Source organism: Drosophila subpulchrella, chromosome X, assembly GCF_014743375.2.
Source record: "Drosophila subpulchrella strain 33 F10 #4 breed RU33 chromosome X, RU_Dsub_v1.1 Primary Assembly, whole genome shotgun sequence".
Lineage (NCBI taxonomy): Eukaryota > Metazoa > Arthropoda > Insecta > Diptera > Drosophilidae > Drosophila > Drosophila subpulchrella.
Window position 1 is genome coordinate 20,163,812 of NC_050613.1, and position 18,033 is coordinate 20,181,844.

The 18,033-nt window shown below is 37.0% G+C and overlaps 2 protein-coding genes across 8 annotated transcripts in view; one reads left to right on the forward strand and one right to left on the reverse strand.

Annotated features, from left to right (window-relative positions):
• LOC119556591 (serine/threonine-protein kinase minibrain) overlaps nucleotides 1-18,033 on the reverse strand; it is a 28,632-nt gene that overhangs the window by 9,844 nt on the left and 755 nt on the right. For 2 of the 6 annotated variants that reach the window (XM_037868893.1, XM_037868898.1), the window contains exons 2-4: nucleotides 6,645-7,797; nucleotides 1,820-1,971; nucleotides 840-974 (exon numbers count right to left, since the gene is read on the reverse strand). In XM_037868893.1, coding sequence (XP_037724821.1) covers nucleotides 840-974; nucleotides 1,820-1,971; nucleotides 6,645-6,702 — 345 coding nt within the window. In that variant the 5' untranslated portion in view covers nucleotides 6,703-7,797. Of the gene's footprint in view, nucleotides 1-839; nucleotides 975-1,819; nucleotides 1,972-3,351; nucleotides 3,861-6,644; nucleotides 7,798-18,033 lie in introns of those variants that run through there. The other 4 variants (XM_037868897.1, XM_037868896.1, XM_037868892.1 and 1 more) reach the window with 3 other exon arrangements.
• Nucleotides 13,670-16,357, forward strand: LOC119556596 (glycine, alanine and asparagine-rich protein). Of its 2 annotated transcripts, none has more exons than XM_037868906.1 (2): nucleotides 13,670-14,915; nucleotides 15,280-15,340. In XM_037868906.1, exons 1-2 carry the CDS (start codon nucleotides 14,260-14,262, stop codon nucleotides 15,302-15,304), a joined length of 681 nt encoding a protein of 226 aa, XP_037724834.1. In that variant the 5' UTR covers nucleotides 13,670-14,259; the 3' UTR covers nucleotides 15,305-15,340. The 2 variants fall into 2 exon arrangements, with proteins under 2 accessions (XP_037724834.1, XP_037724833.1); XM_037868905.1 differs by lacking the exon at nucleotides 15,280-15,340 and adding an exon at nucleotides 15,807-16,357 and having other exon boundaries at nucleotides 13,671-14,915.

The following is an 18,033-nucleotide window of genomic DNA, read 5'->3' on the forward strand; positions in this document are numbered from 1 at the left end:
GTCGACTGTTGTCAACCGAGGCGGCAACGACGTCAATCGAAGTCAACTGCGAATGGGCTAGGGCGGTGTGGGAATTGACCCCCCAAGCGGGTCAAGGACAAACGTATCTTTAGCTCAGCTCAACGCCACAAATATCCGCTGTCAGCAGATAGTCACACAACAACAACAAAAAAAGAAAACCACAAGACAAGAAAAAACCCCCACGAAATTCCGATCGTCATAAGAGCGTGAAAAAAAAAAGAAAAGCGGGATGGATGCCAAGGTTCTACGGTAGTTTCGCAGCAAAAACAATGGTATCTGTTCGATTGCTATCCTATTTCGTATGCACTGTATATTTACTATCTCCATAAAATATCTTAATACAATTCGTAAAAAAAATATAAATTAATTTGGTTATGATGAGATATATCGAATTCCATATTACATATGTCTTTGCATGCGCGGATCCACGGCGGATACGGGGGATAGATACCATCTCGGGAAAAAAAATATATGTATTTTATTCCAAATTTGTTATCTCTACTCAACAATTTTTTTTTATATATACCCCCACAACCAAATTCTGGATCCGTCACTGTGTGTATATGTGTATGATTGATATTAAGCAGTATAATATCAACTTGTACATTAAACCATTAGGTTATTAGTTGCTGATAAAAGGTATTACGCCTAAGGAAAACCCCTTCTATTACATTGAAAATGTCATCTTGATATGCCCTTAGATAACGACCCGTTTTGATTCGTTAAAAGAAAGGTTAAAACTTAGGATGGATAACTAAATATGTTAATATTTTTTTTAGGGGTGGGTTATTATAAGTTTTTGGGAAGGTAACACCCACCTCGTTGATGTGCTTGTAGGTTTTTATCAGTTCGACACTCAGCTTGCGCAAAGGTCCCAAGGAGGGGTCCCGAAAGTGGGTGGGAATACGGGCCTGCATGGCGCGCACCTCCGACGAAGACGAGGGACTAGAGTGCTGTGAATGAAATGTAAAAATCATTATTGTAAATAATAATTTGTATTATTAAATTATTTAGGGTGAGATCTATATTCAATGTGCAGTATAACTACCTGAAACCCAACTTTTCTAACTTAGAGGATTTTTAAATCAAGCCAATTTTATTAAAACTGGGGACTACTATAACGTGAAATTGAAGCCTTGTTAAATTGAATGCTCAAAATATATAAAGCTATCTCTTTTTTAGACCATCCAAAGAATTCTTCATTTTTAAATTTCAATGTCTATGGTGTCATGTAAAGCACATTCTTCTATTTGGATGTATATAAATTCATTTTGAACTTAATATATATTAAACATTAATATATTAAACATTATATATTAAACATTAAATCAAACATTCCGTTTCTAAAACCTTATAAACCTTATAATAAATACACCCAAAAAATCGTCATCAATATGCCCCTAATAAGGCGTCAGTGTGACTCTATTGAGTGTCAAAAAATCTCTGATACGAACGATGATTTTTTTTTGGGTACATACATATGAGGCGTTTAAATTTCCCTACTTGCTGAAGGTAAAACCAGTTGTTAAGAAACCTTTCTTTTGCTTGTTCTTCAAAAGGCTGAGCTTACTTACATTTTGGCCATTAACCTTTCTAATTGCAACTTATAATTTAACTGGAGCATGGGAAAACATACATTCACCATTTACATTTCTTTAATGTTTCTTAAACCTTTTACTTTTCACGATTGTTGGTAATATTTTTAGTTTGCACAAACTTTACTTTCTCAAACCTATTTTGGATGTTCTCTTAAATGAGATTGTTTTCAGATTTAGTTGCTATATGATATAGTACTCACATGGTGCATAACATCCCGGTGTGTGGCAGGCAGGTCCTCCTCGACGACGAAGCGTCCATAGAGGGGGGCGTGGCGCTGTCTTCCGCCCCCACTTCCGCTGCCCTGAGCTGCGTCGACGGCGACGCTGCCCCCGCCGGACCCATAGGCGGATACTAGAGTGAAAGAGAGAGGAGAGAGAGATATTATCAGATCTTGGCGGAAATAATATATGAACTTGGGTAGATGATGATATGTGGTTTCTGTATTTGTTTGGTAGTGCTGGTTTCTTTTTGTGCTGGTTCATTGACCGGATCGCTCGGACACCGCTCTTCTGCAAAAATGCACCTGTTTCTCGCACACCTGACTACGTCAGTGCCGAGAGTTGCCAAAACGATGATAAACAGAAAGGGAAGAGAGGAGAACAGATACACGGAGGGAAAAACCATGACAATTTCCATTCACAATATGATTTGTTAAAGAATCATTCAATCTTTATGTTTTTACATAAATAGCTTAAAGATACCTAAGCTCTGGTAATAAACAGATCTTTAAAATGTACCATTAAGACAGCCAATACATTTTAATAACCCAATCTGTAAATTAATCTTTATAACATTTATTCTATTTAATTTTAAGGCAATTTCAACTGAAATTAAACCGTTTTCCCTGTGCAGAAGAGATAGTCAGATGAAGAGTCACCAATGAAGAAAGAAGCTCTACCTTAATTTTAGAACCAGACGGAACTGAAATTATTACACAATATGCAGGCGCGGATACATAATTCTGCCGTTTCTTGGTTCTATTTCCCATGCTTCTATGACCATTTCACTTGCTCACTTTTTTGTTTTGCTTTTTCTTAACTTGTGCAACGAAAATAGCACCAACGATATAAACAAGACACCACAAAAATAAAACGGCAAAGGGGTTGTGAGGGGTGGATAAGGGGTCTTAAGGGGAAAAACCTGCAAGAGGCAGCAGCTGTGTTTAATGTTAAACCCAAGCTAAAAGATATTCTATTACATCAACATTTCCGAAAAACAGGTGATGACAGAAACTCGAGAAGAAAAAATCGTTTTGAGAACTAAGATTGATTGATCAAGGTTACAACAAAAAAAAAAAACTTGTTTAAGTATCAGTTAGAAAACGTATCATTTCATTGTTCATACAATCGTGAAAAGGGTTCCATTTAAGAGGAAATGGGTGGCAACCAAAATATGGGTGTTATTCAAGATGAACAGCTGCTGTTGTTTATGATATTGGGTTTTCATAAACATTACCTGGTGGATAATTTAACAAATACAACATAATAAAAATACAATTTTAGCTAAACTCGTCGGTTTTTTATACATACCAAAATAATATAACTTGATTAAAGGTTTACTCTTGGAAGAAAGTTTTTGTACAGAACCTATCTAAACTATTTTGGAAAATTATGATAGAGGAGTCAAATAAACGGTGACAGAAGATTTATAACCACAGTCCTACGGTTTATATCATTAGTGACGTTGGGTCTTAAGCCCTATACCTCTATAGGTCCCTTTTTTGTGACTTACTAGCAGCGACCTGATCCGCAGTCATAACCACAGTGCTCCAAGCACTTTTGGGCTGGAATTTTGAGATGATTTGATGGCCATCGCCAGCGCCATCGCCGTTCGCCTCCTGATTGCCATTTGTTGGCCAATTTCTGACACGATGCTGGCAGTCAATTTGCGCCGAATAATTGATGTAATGAGGCGGCTGATGGTGATTGTAATGGCTACTGCCATTGCCGTTGTTCAAGATGTTGGTGGTGGTGCTGGTGCCACTGAAGCCACTGCGACCAGGTGGCACAGACATGGGATCCATGTAAAATGGTTGCCAATCCTCGGTGGCCTTGTCTTTCGCATGGCCACCGTTTGTCGGCTGCCAAGGAACGGGAGCCGGCGACATATTCAGCAACTATTTTCACTCGCACTTTCTCTCTTTACTTGCTTTGTAATATATAGGTGATTTATTAATTTATTTAAGATCCGGATGAGTTAGCACTTTAGGAAGCGTGCGACCTGCGTCGAGTGAAAATTCAGCGCAAACTGACAGGGGTTTTTTATTTCCCTGTCACCAACCAATGTTGCCACCTCTCCTCGTGTTTGTCGTCTGTTTTATTTATACGGAACTGTGTTTTCTGGCTCTGCTCTTTTAGTTTATTTTATGTGTGCTTTTGCACTTTTTTTTGCTGCAATTCGGCGGTTGCAACGATGATCACGCTTTCGGGGTGATAATGATAATGAAGATGCAGGGGGTTGCCCGGCGAGGTCTTTCAGAGGAATGTGTTCTGTTTGCACTGGGCACATTCAATGTTGTACAATCTAGCGTGAAATTTTACAACATCCAAACATACCGATTATAATCGTATTGGTTCTGTTCACACTAGGCATTTTCAGTGTTGTACAATCCCGAATAGAATTGCCAACATTAAGGCACGTTCACAGTTGTACAATCTTGAGTGCAAATTTACATTTTCCAATAATTTTTATATTAATTGTATATTTTCACGATAAACACAATTTATCATGCATCGGAATTTGTTCTGCTTACACTAGGCACGTTCAGAGTTGTACAATCTTCAGGGAAATTTTACAACATTATCCAACAATTCCAATAATACTCGTATATTGTCACCAAATTCATCTCTCATCGAAAATTGTTCCGTTCACACTAGGCATTTTCAGTGTTGTACGATCTTGAGTAAAATTTTACAACATTATCCTATCATTTCGATGTTAATCGTATATTGTCAGGCTAAACACAATTTATACGGGTTCGGAATTCGTTCTGTTTACACTAGGCATTTTAGTGTTGTACAATATCGAGTTAAACCAAATATCATATTCTCACGGTGAACACATTTCATATTGTAGATTATTATACAGTGATACAGTAATACAGTGTAATAAAAGGTACAATTGTTCAGAAGTTAAAAGTACGGATAAAATCATTCTACAACTTTAATATTGGGTTACTAATGGAAAATCCGTGGCAATTATTTGTTTTCTTAGGTGTTTCCTATACCATTGCTGATCAAAAGCGCACCACTGCCTGGCCTTTTGTTTTTAATCGAAACTGTTTTTCTGAGTGAAAGGGGGAGTTCCGCTTTTCGTAGATAATGGAATTTCAATAATGACATGTAGCGGAGTGAAGTAGAACAGGGTGGGGAATATGCGGGGACAGTGGGTGGTTGTAGGTGGGAAAGTGTTCGCACTTGTCTCGTGCACGTTGAGATACAGATACAGATATATTCATTTCTTTGTTTCGGCTTTTGCGTCTTCGACAAGTCAAGGAAATCAAAACAAAGCAAACGAAATGTGAAATTAAAATAAAATGTAATTAACCCCAGGCAAAAAGTGTGTGCAAAATGCAGTGCGTTACAAAATTGTATAACTGGTTGAGCTGTCTCTTAAAGAATAAGAGGTAAAATTGTTGTATAGTTTCAGAAACTAAAAAGGGTTCACAAGTGAGGACGTTTTCTCAAAAATAAGTATGAAATATAGTATATATCTACAAGAATGCACAAAAAAAAAATAGTATTCTTTAAAGTTATGTAAAATACTGCCCACACACGTCAATACTAGTTTTTGTCTTACCATTTCTCCGAACCAATTATAAAATTATTTGCTTTTATAAATAAATTGAACGCTTGCCAATCGATGGAAGAGTTGAATGATAAATGAGTTTGGGGCCCCTCAAAAATTCGGTGGAGAGCGAACAGCAGCCCCTCTATTTATAGAGATCCACCGATCCTCCGTCTCTAATGTAGGATTTCCCCCTGGTTCCGATGTTCGGCTGTCTGACGCGTCTCGTACGAAAATAAAAATAGTTGACGACATTTTGCGTTCGTTCCTCGTCTTTTGGCCACTTGCATTTTGGCCCAGGGATGGGGGATCGGGGGCATTATAAACAACGTCCATCGATAATTACATATGGAAAGGGGGACGGACAAGGAATGGCGATAGCGAGGGCATCCAGGGCAGGTGAGTCACGGACCCGTTGAAAAAGGTAATGTCATGAATTGCACTTACTTCTGGCCATCCACTTGACAAGTTAATAAACAGATGGCGCCAGGCTAATCAGATACCAAAGTCCCGGTTCCCCGTAACCCAACATATTTGACAAATAGTGGGGAAGTCCCCATACGGAGTCACGGGTTTTCGAAATACTACGGATTGGGGCAAGTACAGACGGAGGACAGTTGAGTGATAAGCAAACAGTTGACACAATATTTGCTGGATGAATGAAGTGACATTGTTGCATTTCCCGCGGACAGGAAATACCGGAAAATGGGTGGGTGCTGTTTGCACCTCCTAAAGTACTTCAATCTTAAAATTTTCACCTGATATTGGCTAATCTTAGTCATTAGTAAACAAAGTAATATTTGACTTGGTTATTTGAAACGTTAATAAAACAGTATCATTCTTGTAACCACTCGTTGACAGGAATGAAAAATGATAAGACAGGCATGTTCTCGATAAAATGATCAAAAATTCTCCGAAGAATTATAAATCGTAAGTTTGGAATTTATATATGTAGTTAAAAACTACTCGTTACGGCATAAAGTTTTAAACCAAGAAATAAATTGGTTAGCGGTTGTCTGAACTTATGTAACAAAAGTTTAAAATATGATATAACTCTTATAAACCTCGTAACTTTATAAGAATGAAATATTATATATAAATTAAGAGCTTGCTCAAATAGTAAGTAAAAGTAAAATTAATGCTTCAGAACGATTAAAAAAACATTTTGAGGGGTTCGAGCGATTCGATCTTCTGTTTCTAAAAGTGATATCATGTTTACATCCGAAGCAGATACTCACGTTTCTGTTTATTCTTATCCATAACGCCGCCGCTATTCGTATCCTCTAATCTATACATGGGGCTGATGTTTGTTGGTTTCGCGCTGAATAATGAATCGTTACTTGGGTTGGTTTACTCCTATATTTAAGTCTATATGTACTTGACATATATATACTTGTGTTTATATAAATATATATAAATGTATATATATATTGCGTTATTTGTTCATGCGATTTGGTTAGATTGTTGAAATTGTATTTTTTATGTATCTTTACGTCTGATTTTGGTAACTTGTGATTTTGTTTTCTATAAATTAAGTAGTTTCTTTTTTGTGTGTATTTTGTATTCTTTTCGTTATCCTTTGTGTCGTTGTTTTTGCATTTTATTTTATTTAATTTTTTTCGTGTGTACCAGTTAATATTTATATTTATGTGATTTTGTATAATATATATATTTTGTCGTATATATTTTTATGGGTCGAATACTTTTTGTTGTTTTTGTTTAAGATTATGAACACAAGTTTTAAGTCTTTTGTTGAATTTGCTTTACCGTTTATTTGCGTTTATGAATTATGGATACATTATTTGTTGCAGTGTAAAATGTCAAACATTTATGAAACAAACAAAACAAAAACACGTTTCTCCTTCTCCTCTTGTTGTTGTTGTTGCTGTTGTTGTTGTTATTGCTCTTTCCGTTTATTTACCGTTTAGCATTGCAATTACACACACTCCCACACAACGGGAGCGTGTGTGTGTGCTCTAATGAAAACAAAACACACACACACACACACACAGACGCACGCGGGAAATCTGAGAAGAAAGCAAAAGCTATTGCGATCTGGCTTTCTTCTGCGTTTTTTATTTTTTGGTTGATTTATATACCCCGGCAGAGAGGGTACAATTTTATGTTGTATTTTATCGATTTCTTTTCTATATACCTTATCGATTTTCTCAAGTTAGTGAAGTTTTGGTTTTATGGTAATTTTTGGCCACCGCTATTATCAACATTTTGCTTAAGCATTTCTTCAGCACTTATTTTCTCTTCTCTTCGTTTTGTTTTGTTTTACATTTACAATTTACATCACTGAGAGGAAGCGCGCGATTTGATATTAATCGTCGCCACGCTTTGTTTACAAAACTGTACTGCGGCTGCTGTTGTTGTTGTGGATTCTTGCTGGAAAGAGAGGGAGAATACGTTTGTTTAATTAGCTAATTGAATTATAATTATTTATGGATAAATATATATTATACATATACATATATACAGATATGGGGGAGAGAGCCGGAAAAGGTTTGAAGCGTACGGCGCAAATAAAAATAATAAATAATAACAATAAAGCGCTCTCTGCCGCTGTTAACTCGCTGTTAACCCGCTGTTAACAGGCTCTCTCTCTCTCTGCTGCCGCTCACTCTCTCTCTCTCTCTCTTTGGCAGGTGAACGAACGACACGCGACGCAAAAAGCATGCGTCTGTGTGCGAGCGAGAGAGCGCGCAAGTTCAACGTGTGGCTTGGCTTTTTTTGTCGTATTTTCTTTTTCTGCCGGGGCGCCGCCTCTAATACATACACACACACAGACACACACACACGCCCACCTCTGACATTGCACTCACACACACACCCATGCACGCCGAGTGACAGCTGTTTCAAGTTCGATTTCGATTTCGATTACTCTTTTTCGACTCTGTTGTCAAGGCGAAAAATTTGGTGTGCATTTTAATTACAAATGTTGATTAACCCCACAACACACGATACATGTTCATATGTACAACCTACGTGAGCAAATATTTTAATTAGCTAAACAAAACACACAGGCACATTGTTTTTGTTATTGTTGCTGTTGTTGTTGTTGCGGTGAAAGTGGCGTTTATTAGCGTTTAGAGGTGCGCTGCTTGCTTTCTTGTTGCCATTGTTGTTGTTGTTGTTGTGGCTGCTTTTCTGCGGCACATGTCGGCATTTCGCGATTTTGTTGCCAAGCAAATGGAATTGACCAGCAGACGACCAGGGTTGCCACCCCTCTTTCATTTTTGGCTCTGCCTCTCGGAGGGATAAAAGAAGGGATAAAAGAAGGGTTAACAAAACAAAAAAAAAATACTCCCAACTTTACAGCTTCCTTCACAATTATACAACAAAAAGTTCTATCTACCATAGCAAAGAATTCCAAGAATTGATTTGAAATTAACACTTTAATCATTTTTAATAAATACAAAATTTATGTTGTGTTATAGGTTCGCTCTTTCAAGCAAAAAATATTTTTATATACTGATATGTTTTATACCGTGGGATTATTTAAATATAAACTAACAGAATTGCCATTCTAAACAGACCTTTTAAAAAATAAGTCCTCATTTTTTAAAGACAAGTTTTTCAACAGCCACTGTACAGTAAAGTCCCGACCCGTCTGTTTTTCTGCAGAAAATTATTCACACATTTTACCGGCAAAACAGAAGGAAACCAGTTCCTAAACCAACAAAAAAAGAAAAGTGCAGCCTGTGAATGATTCTCCTGCCGTGAATCAGAAGTGTATGAAAAAGAAACAAATGCGTCACACTGCTCTCTGCACTTTGTGACTAATAAATAAGTAATTCCCAGCGCGCGGATCTTTGCAGATCATGCGGCCAACGAGTGTTAACCCGTTGTTGTCAACTGATCGGCGATCGACCGCTTATCACTATCAGTTCATTTGACTTTTCACACTTTTCTGCAATGTCCGGGGTTCGTTACTTATTTATGTATTTTCTTTTTTTTGCATTTATTTTTACCGCAGGCGGCAGAAGCATGTTTCATCATTTATTTTTGGCCCAACACGAAGGCGGCAAAAGGCAGCAATAAATAGCTGCAACAAAGACACATACCCACGCACTCCCACACAAAAACAACGAAAAAAATGCAAAACAAATAAGGCGCACTGAAAGAAACGCGAGCTGATTGGTTTTTTATGTTTTGCAGCAGCTGGCAACCCTGTTCTACGGATAGGTGGTCTACAAATATCTCCGAGATCGTATCTCAGTCGACTCCCCCAACTCTGGTAAAAATACTAAAAAAAATTCCACATTAAGATTCCTACAGATACAGTGATCATTCGCAAATGGGTTTTAGGGTTAACGTCGATTTTATTAATGTTTTAGTTCTGTTAAAAAAAACGAACTGCAAATAAAGGGGCTGTACAAAACACTCACAAATATAAGATTGTTGTTTATAGTTATGATCCGAATTTTTATATTTTTATATATATTTTAAAATGTCTTTACTTTAAGATTGTAAATTAAATGTACTCTGTAAAGTTTACAACCCTTGTTGGCTGTAACGAATGCCCACAGAAAATTAATTGATAACGGAAGCGGAAGTAATATGTGGGAAATACGGTCTTACTATTTTCCAGCCCAACTTAGCGAGTTAGTACTGTATTGGGGGCATAAAAAAGAATAAAACTTTATGATCAGCGTTTGACGTCAGAATAGGTTTGTCTGTCTGTCAGATTGTGGGCTATATACGTATAGTGAACACACGTATGTATGTATGCTTGCCTGGCTGCTCGTGCTCTCTTTCTTCTTTCTTTCCCAGCACCCAGTACCCAGTTCCGCTCGCCCCTTTCCCCTTTCTCCTTTCCCCGCCAGCCACCCACATCCACCCACCGCATAAAAAGAAGACGACGGAGCACGTCATGTGGTGACCCAAATCGTTCGTGTGACTTTTTCCATTTGCGCTCGTTTTGTTTAATTTAATTTGCGTGCCCATTAAATGCTGTTACTAAACTAATAAATTAAATAAATCATATTTGCACTACACAGTCTTGTTATTTTATTTTTGTTTGGTTTGTATTTTTTTGCTCAACGAAATGTGGCGAAATTGTTTGTTATTAACATTGCGTACCCACACCATTTTACCCAGTGTGTATATGCGCACATATATTTGACTATGTGCGTGCTCCAGATTTTCTAGGTGTCTACTAAAAATACCTTGTAGGCGTTTTCCACTTCTTCTGTATTCATTAGTATCGCTGATTAGCCCAAAAAATAACTCAAGGAACTTGGCCAAAGAAGAGGCAAGAGGTAGTACGGCACAACTTCGATATATTGGACCTGACAATTAACTCTTAAAATAAGTTTGTCTGAATGTAGTCTTAAATTATAATTTATGAAGTGTATTATAAAATTATCAATTTTGAAGTTTCTCAAATTTTTACAATACAATATCATGTCTAAAATATAAAAAAACAAAAGAAAAAAGGCCTTGAAACTAATTTTTATTATAAGGATTCAAATATATCTACATAAATGTTTAACAATTAAATAATCTAACATAATAATAAATAATAAAGTTGGATTAGGGGCAGTTCTAGTTTAATAACTCCCTTGTCTATAACCCCCTTTTGGAAGCATTTAAGGAAGTCTAAAATATAAAAAACAAAAGAAAATAAGGCCTTGAAACTAATTTTCATTATAAGGATTCAAATATATCTACACAAATTGTTAACAATTAAATAATCTAATGGCTAAATAAAGTTGGATTAGGGACAGTTCTAGTTGAATAACTCCCTTGTCTATAACCCCCTTTTGGAAGCATTTAAGGAAGTCTAAAATATAAAAAACAAAAGAAAATAAAGCTTCGAAACTAATTTTCTTTATAAGGATTCAAATATATCTACACAAATGTTTAACAATTAAATAATCTAACATAATAATAAATAATAAAGTTGGATTGGGGGAAGTTCTAGTTTAATAACTCCTTTGTCTACAAACCCCTTTTGGAACCATTTAGGAAAGTACAACTGTAGTAACAAAAAAAAAACGACAACAAAACGGTTTTTGCGCTTTTGAAAGCACTTTTTCAATGGAAGATCGGGCAAAAAAGCGAAGAATTTATGCTTTCTTTCTCCGCAGTCCCCGATGATCCCCTGTCACGCTCACTCCCCCTGGGCTAAGTGCGTAGTAGAATGCGAGAGGGAGAGGAGAGATAGAGAAGAATCGAAAGCGGCGAGGAGAAGAGAGTGTTGGAGAGAGAAAAATGCAAATGCCGCTGGCTGGCTAAGTTTATTATATTTATTTCTGCCGTTGTTGTTGCTCGTTCTTTTTTGTTTTTGTTTTGTTTTTTTTTTTTGCTTAGCTTGTCTTGGTTCAAAGTTCAATGACCGATTTTGCCTTTGCCGAAACTGAAGCGAAATGAACTGAAAAAAAATAATCAAGTGAACTTAAGTGAGCGGCGCAGTCGCAGACCATTGTTTCCATCTCCCTCCCACAAAGGCACACACACACACACTCACACACATGGCCACACACAAGGTCAGTTAATAAAGTTGATTTTTGCTCAATACGCAATAGCGCAAAAATGTGCAAATAAAAAATATAAACACTAACAAGTGGCATGCAAAAGTACAAAAGAAAAAGCGGCAATTAAAAGCCAACCTTTCATATCTGTAAATTGAAGTTATTTTTGGTGATGGTGGGATCTGCAATTTGATAATTACTAGATCATTTCATACAGTTTGCCATAATCATATCATATCATATTGGGAGAACCCAGACACTTGTTTTGATTATCGAAAATAACTATTCAATAGTTTGCTTTAAATACTATTTAATAAATTTGTGTTTTATTTTACTTATGAAGATTTGATTTGATGAGATATTGATCTGTTTTATCTACTGATCATATCGGGAAAACCCAGAAACTTGTTTTGATTATCGAAAATAACTATTCATTAGTTTGCATAAAATATTATTTAATAAATTTGTGTTTTATTTTACTTATGAAGATTTGATTTGATGCGATTTTGTTCTGTTTTATCTATAGATCATATTAGGAAAACCCCAGAAACTTGTTTGGATTACCGAAAAGCAGTGTTCAATAGTTTACGTTAAATATTATTTAATACATTTGTGTTTTATTTTACTCATATATATTTGATACATGTATGATATATGCGAATTTGAACTGTTTTATTTACAGATCATATTGGGAAAACCCCAGAAACTCGTTTGTATTATCGTAAAGGACTATTCAATAGTTTACCTTCAATGTTATTTAATAAATTTGTGTTTTATTTTACCTATGAAGATTTGATTTCCAAAAAAGAATCCCCATTTAATTCCTCATTTAGCCCAGTGTAGCTGTGTGTTTTGTATGGTAATTCAAAACTGCGCATTCATTGATGACGGATGACGTCGCAGCTTTGACAGTGGCATTGAAAATTTAAATTTCGCAAGCAGACTGCAAGCAGCAACAACAATAATAATAAATACAGAACCAGAATAAGAAGACGCTCCATTACTATATACCTACTAAATAACAAAGGAATGGATTGGCAGGAATGGATTTAAATTGAATAAATATTTTCTCATTCGAAAATGTTTACTAAATGCACCTTAAAGGGTAACAGATATTTGTGATCGTTTTTATAGCCTTTTCTGAACAACATAAAATCATATTTTAAATAAACAAAGCATAAATAATTTTAAAGATATTAAAAAAAAAAACATGATGCACATAAATTTCCTTAAAGTCGAGCGGGTAATAATACCTTTCCAAGAACTGTCATCTAAAAAGTTAATTCATCTTTCTTAGAAAGCATTAAATGTATATCTTTCTCTGAATGAACAAGTATTTTAGTCTTTTTGTGTGGCTAAATAAAATATTTCTCTTATATGAAATGATATCGCATTAAAAAAATAAATTCAAATGCTTTTTACTGGATTTACAGATGGATACTATGTACTTTCGCTAGGGGTTTTTCCCACATCTGCTTGTTCTGTTTTCTGAATTTGTATTTATTTTGCTGCACTGATTAGGGAATAAAGTAATAATAATGATAATAATAATAACCAAAACAAATGGCAGCACGTGTATGGCATCTGGTTTGTTGTGATTAAGCGACACTCACTTTCCCCCCTCGGCACACGAGTTAAGTAGTTAGTTAGTAAGTTAGTTAGTCAGCCAGTCAGTTAGTTAGTTACTTAGCTAGTTAGTTGCGCTGCGTCAGCGTCGCAATTGCGCCGCAATCGGGCACTAATGAAATATTCTTGATACGCATTTAACCCGCGACGGGGGAGAATGAAGGAGAAAGGTGTGAAAGCTACCAGCTAAGGTGTTAATTACCCATCGCTATGACAGCCATTAATCCTGCAGGAAAATAGAAAATGGAGAAAGCGGCGAGGGAAAATATAAGCAGGTTGCTTCTTCGTTTTACACTCAATTAAAAATTCGTTAAAGGGAAACCAGACGCTTAAAGACCAGTAAATCAGGGGGATGATTTTCACACAAATAAACTTTGCAATTTATGAGGAAATTTAATGTATGTTCCTTGAATTAATGTTTGTTATAAATAGTGATACTTCTTACAAAATCTAGTTCTCACTGAAGAACAACGTTAACCCGGTATTACTTATATTTCTGGTCACATTCTAAAACTAAGTAATATTCTAAAACCATAACTTACTTACTACTACATAATTGATCCTTTCATAATATTATCGCAATTTTAGGAACCCTTACAATATTTATCTAATTTGTATAGTATCTTTTTTTTTTTTTTTATTAATTACCTTACGAAGGATGAATCCTTAGATCCTTAACAACAGAACTATAGCTTTTGGGGTTCTACTAACAAGCAGCCCCAGTCAGATCCCTCAAATTCCGAAAATGAACATATTTCTACCGTATATCGTACTACTGATGATTCTCCGCATAACGAATGCACGCTCGATGAGCTTTGACCTGCCTTATTATGGATACGACTCCTACCTGGACACCTATTTGGACAACACCAGCGATGGTGATGAGGTAAAATGCGATCGTGATGGCAATGCTCCGGGTACAGTGGAGCCCTCGCCTTATCAGGGATATCAAACCCATTCGCCCTACCAGTACAATCCATCATCATGCGGAAATAATAGGGATAGGGATAGGGATAGGGATCGAGGTAGGGATCGAGAAAGAGATCGGGATAACAGCGATTCCAGTGAGAGCGATACGAGCATATCCCGGATGAAGGCCACCCACATTGCCCAGAATGCCGCCCAGGTGGCCAAGGCCGCCAATGATGCACAGGCGGGGGCCGCCCAAGATGCCTCCCGCCAGGTGAAAATGCAATTGGCCGACAAGGCCATCTCGGCCGCTCGGGCCGCCGATGCCGTCCTAGAGGGTAAGCAAACCATTGTCGAGAACTTTGGACGGGAGGTACGGGAGGCCGAGGCCGTTGTGGAGCAGGTGAACGCTTCTCTGGAGACCAGTGAATCGAATGTGGATGACGCCTGTGCTGCAGCCAAGACGGCGGAGGCTCAAGCCCTCGCATTCAGGTATTTATTGAAAATATGATCATGATCATGTGGTCTTCATAAACTTCGATATACTTAAAGCTTTGTATCGTTATATTACATTTAAAATTTCGTTAGAATTGATTAGTAACACGTCTTATTTGGATATAATAACATGTTTTGAATAGACCAGTTGTGGAAAATTAATGTGTCTACGTTTCTATTGAACCATAATCGACTATCGATAAGTTTTTATTTGCAAATAAGCCGGACTTAAATGGCTTTCATATTTTAAAATGTATATACCCTACACGTATCTCACAAATACCTATTTTATTGTAAAAAATATATAGATTTTTGGCTATTTCAATATATACATTTTATTGATATAATTCCCTACTTTTAGTATTTTTAGAATTATTTGGATATAACATGTATTTAATAGACCAGTTGTGGAAAAATAATCTGAGTAAGTTTCTGTTGAACCATAATCGACTATCGATAAGTTTTTATTTGCAAATAAGCCGGGCTTAAATTGTATTCATATTTTAAAATGTATATACCCTACACGTATCTCACAAATACCTATTTTATTGTGAAAAATATATAGATTTTTGGCTATTTCAATATATACATTTTATTGATATCATTCCCTACTTTTAGTATTTTTAGTATTATTTGGATATAACATGTATTTAATAGACCAGTTGTGGAAAAATAATCTGAGTACGTTTCTATTGAACCATAATCGACTATCGATAAGTTTTTATTTGCAAATAAGCCGGTCTTAAATTGCTTTCATATTTTAAAATGTAAATACTCCACGCGTATCTTACAAATGCCTATTTTAATGTGAAAAATATCTATATATTTTTGGCTAATTCAATATATATTTTATCGATATCATTTATCGATATCAATCCCTACTTTTAGGGCTATGGTGGAGCAGATGAGGGCCACCTTGACGGATGTGGACGGCCTGATCGAGCAGGCCAACGCGGATGTGGAGGAGAAGACCCAGATGCTGACGGCCGCCAAGGCGCGTGGTGACCGGTTGGCCCGCCAGATGGCGCAGGCGAGGTCGGAATACGAGCAGGTGAAGGACGCGGCCTGTCGAGCAGCCTCCGCCGCCGTGGAGGCCAAGCAGAAGGTCTCTTCCAGCAATTTCCTGCCGTTGGGCGGTGGAGGAGGAGGAGGAGGTGCTGGTGGAGGAGGAGGTGCTGGTGGGGGAGGAGGTCCTGGTGGTATTGGGGGTGGTCTGCCGCCGCCCCAAAAGACGGGTGGGTGTGGCAACTATGGCCACGATAGTGTCACCTGCCAAGCCCTCTTGGAACTCTACAGGCAGCGACGCCGGCAACAACAGCGAATGCGTCGAGAGAAGCTCCGGAGTCGGGCGACTCGAGGTCGAGAAGAGTCCATCTACGAGGATCACTCCTTCGATTGATGCGACCTATGTATATTTTGATAGGGACTACCAGTCCGTTTTATTTTTATAATCGTTATTATGGAAGATTAAATTTCCCTTTTAAATGAAGCTTTCGGTTTTTATGGGATTGGGCTCTACGGTAATCTATTCTCTCCCGATTTGCATAATGCATTTATAACTTATTACCGTTTCTTAGAATTCTGCGTTTTATATTTCAAGAACGAACCAGGAGAATCACTCCTTCGATCTGATGCGACCTATATTTTGATAGCGACTATCAATCCAACGTCTTATTTTTATGGAAGATTAAATTTCCCTTTTAAATGAAGCTTTCGGTTTTTATGGGACTGGGATATACGGTAATCTATTCTCTCTCGATTTGCATATTGCATTTATAACTTATTACCGTTTCGTAGAATTCTGCGTTTTGTATTTCAAGAACGAATCTTTTTCTTTTTTATATTTGTAAACATCATAGTGAGTCCCTTCCAATGAATGCATTGTATACATAGTTTGATAGAGGTTCCAAAGTTTACGTTCTATTTTTATAGTGGCTGCAGATTACATTTTCTATTTTCGCAAAGGCAATAGATTAAATGATCTATTTTTAGAATGGTTTCAGATAATACTAGGTGTGCAACACAATCGATTAGAGATATTGAAAATGATTTTGCAAAAATAGTAGACTATTGTTAATGCTTGCGGGTTACCACTGTAGCTGTGTGAATATGCAATTGTTTACCAACAAATTCGCTTTGCAGTGCCGTAATTCTTGCGAAATAAACAAAAACAATGGATCGGTGTGTTGTTGGTGGTGGTGGGCGAATGGAATGGGCAGAGGAAAACGAGTGCAAGGCCAAAAATCACCGAAGCAAGATCGCAAAGAGAAGAAAGATGGAGATGGAGAAGGAGAGTGAGCGGGAGTGGCAGAGCGAGTGGGAGTAAAGTGGAAAACCCATCTTTATCCAGAAAAAAAAACAGCTGTTTGGGTTTTCCTGCTTTCTTTTGTATTTGATTTCGGTGAAAACGGTGGGCGGTTGGGTGTTAGAAGTGCAACGGCAGCAGGGTTGCCACCTTTCGCGGCGCTGTTGCGTCGTTGTTGTTTTTATTGCTATTTTGGCGTCGCTTCTTGAAACTCGAAACGGAAGAGAGAGAGAAGGAGAGCAGGAGAAAGAGAGGGCGCGCGCATTTCGCACCGAGCGAGAGAGAGAGAGAGAGCGGAAAAGAGAGCGCACTCATAGAATAAGAATAAATTGAATTATAATTTTAAAATCGTCAATTAACACTTCAAGTATATTGAATTAAGTGATTACACAAACGACAAAGCCAAAACAAAGAAGAGAAATGTGTAAATAGCACACGTAAACACACGGAGTGCAAAAGTTTCCTGGCAATTCAATTAAGGAACTTTTGACTTAACCTGCATGGATTTCTCAATGGATGACACTTTCCTCAGTGAAATATAAAATGGAATTAAAAACTTGAATATTAGTTAGCTGTAGAAATTTTTGCTGCACGCTTCTTTTAAAAATAAGGCAATCAACTCAAATACAAACAAAACCGAATGGTTTAATAAAGGATAAAAGCTGGCCATTTCATTTGTTCGGTGTTCAATATATATTTATACTTGTCTACAACTTGATTTATAATAGAAACATGAAAGAAATGTATAAATGTTCGCAGTCCAATTGGACTTTAAAATGCCGGCTAGTCCAATTGGCTTGTCTTTGGGCG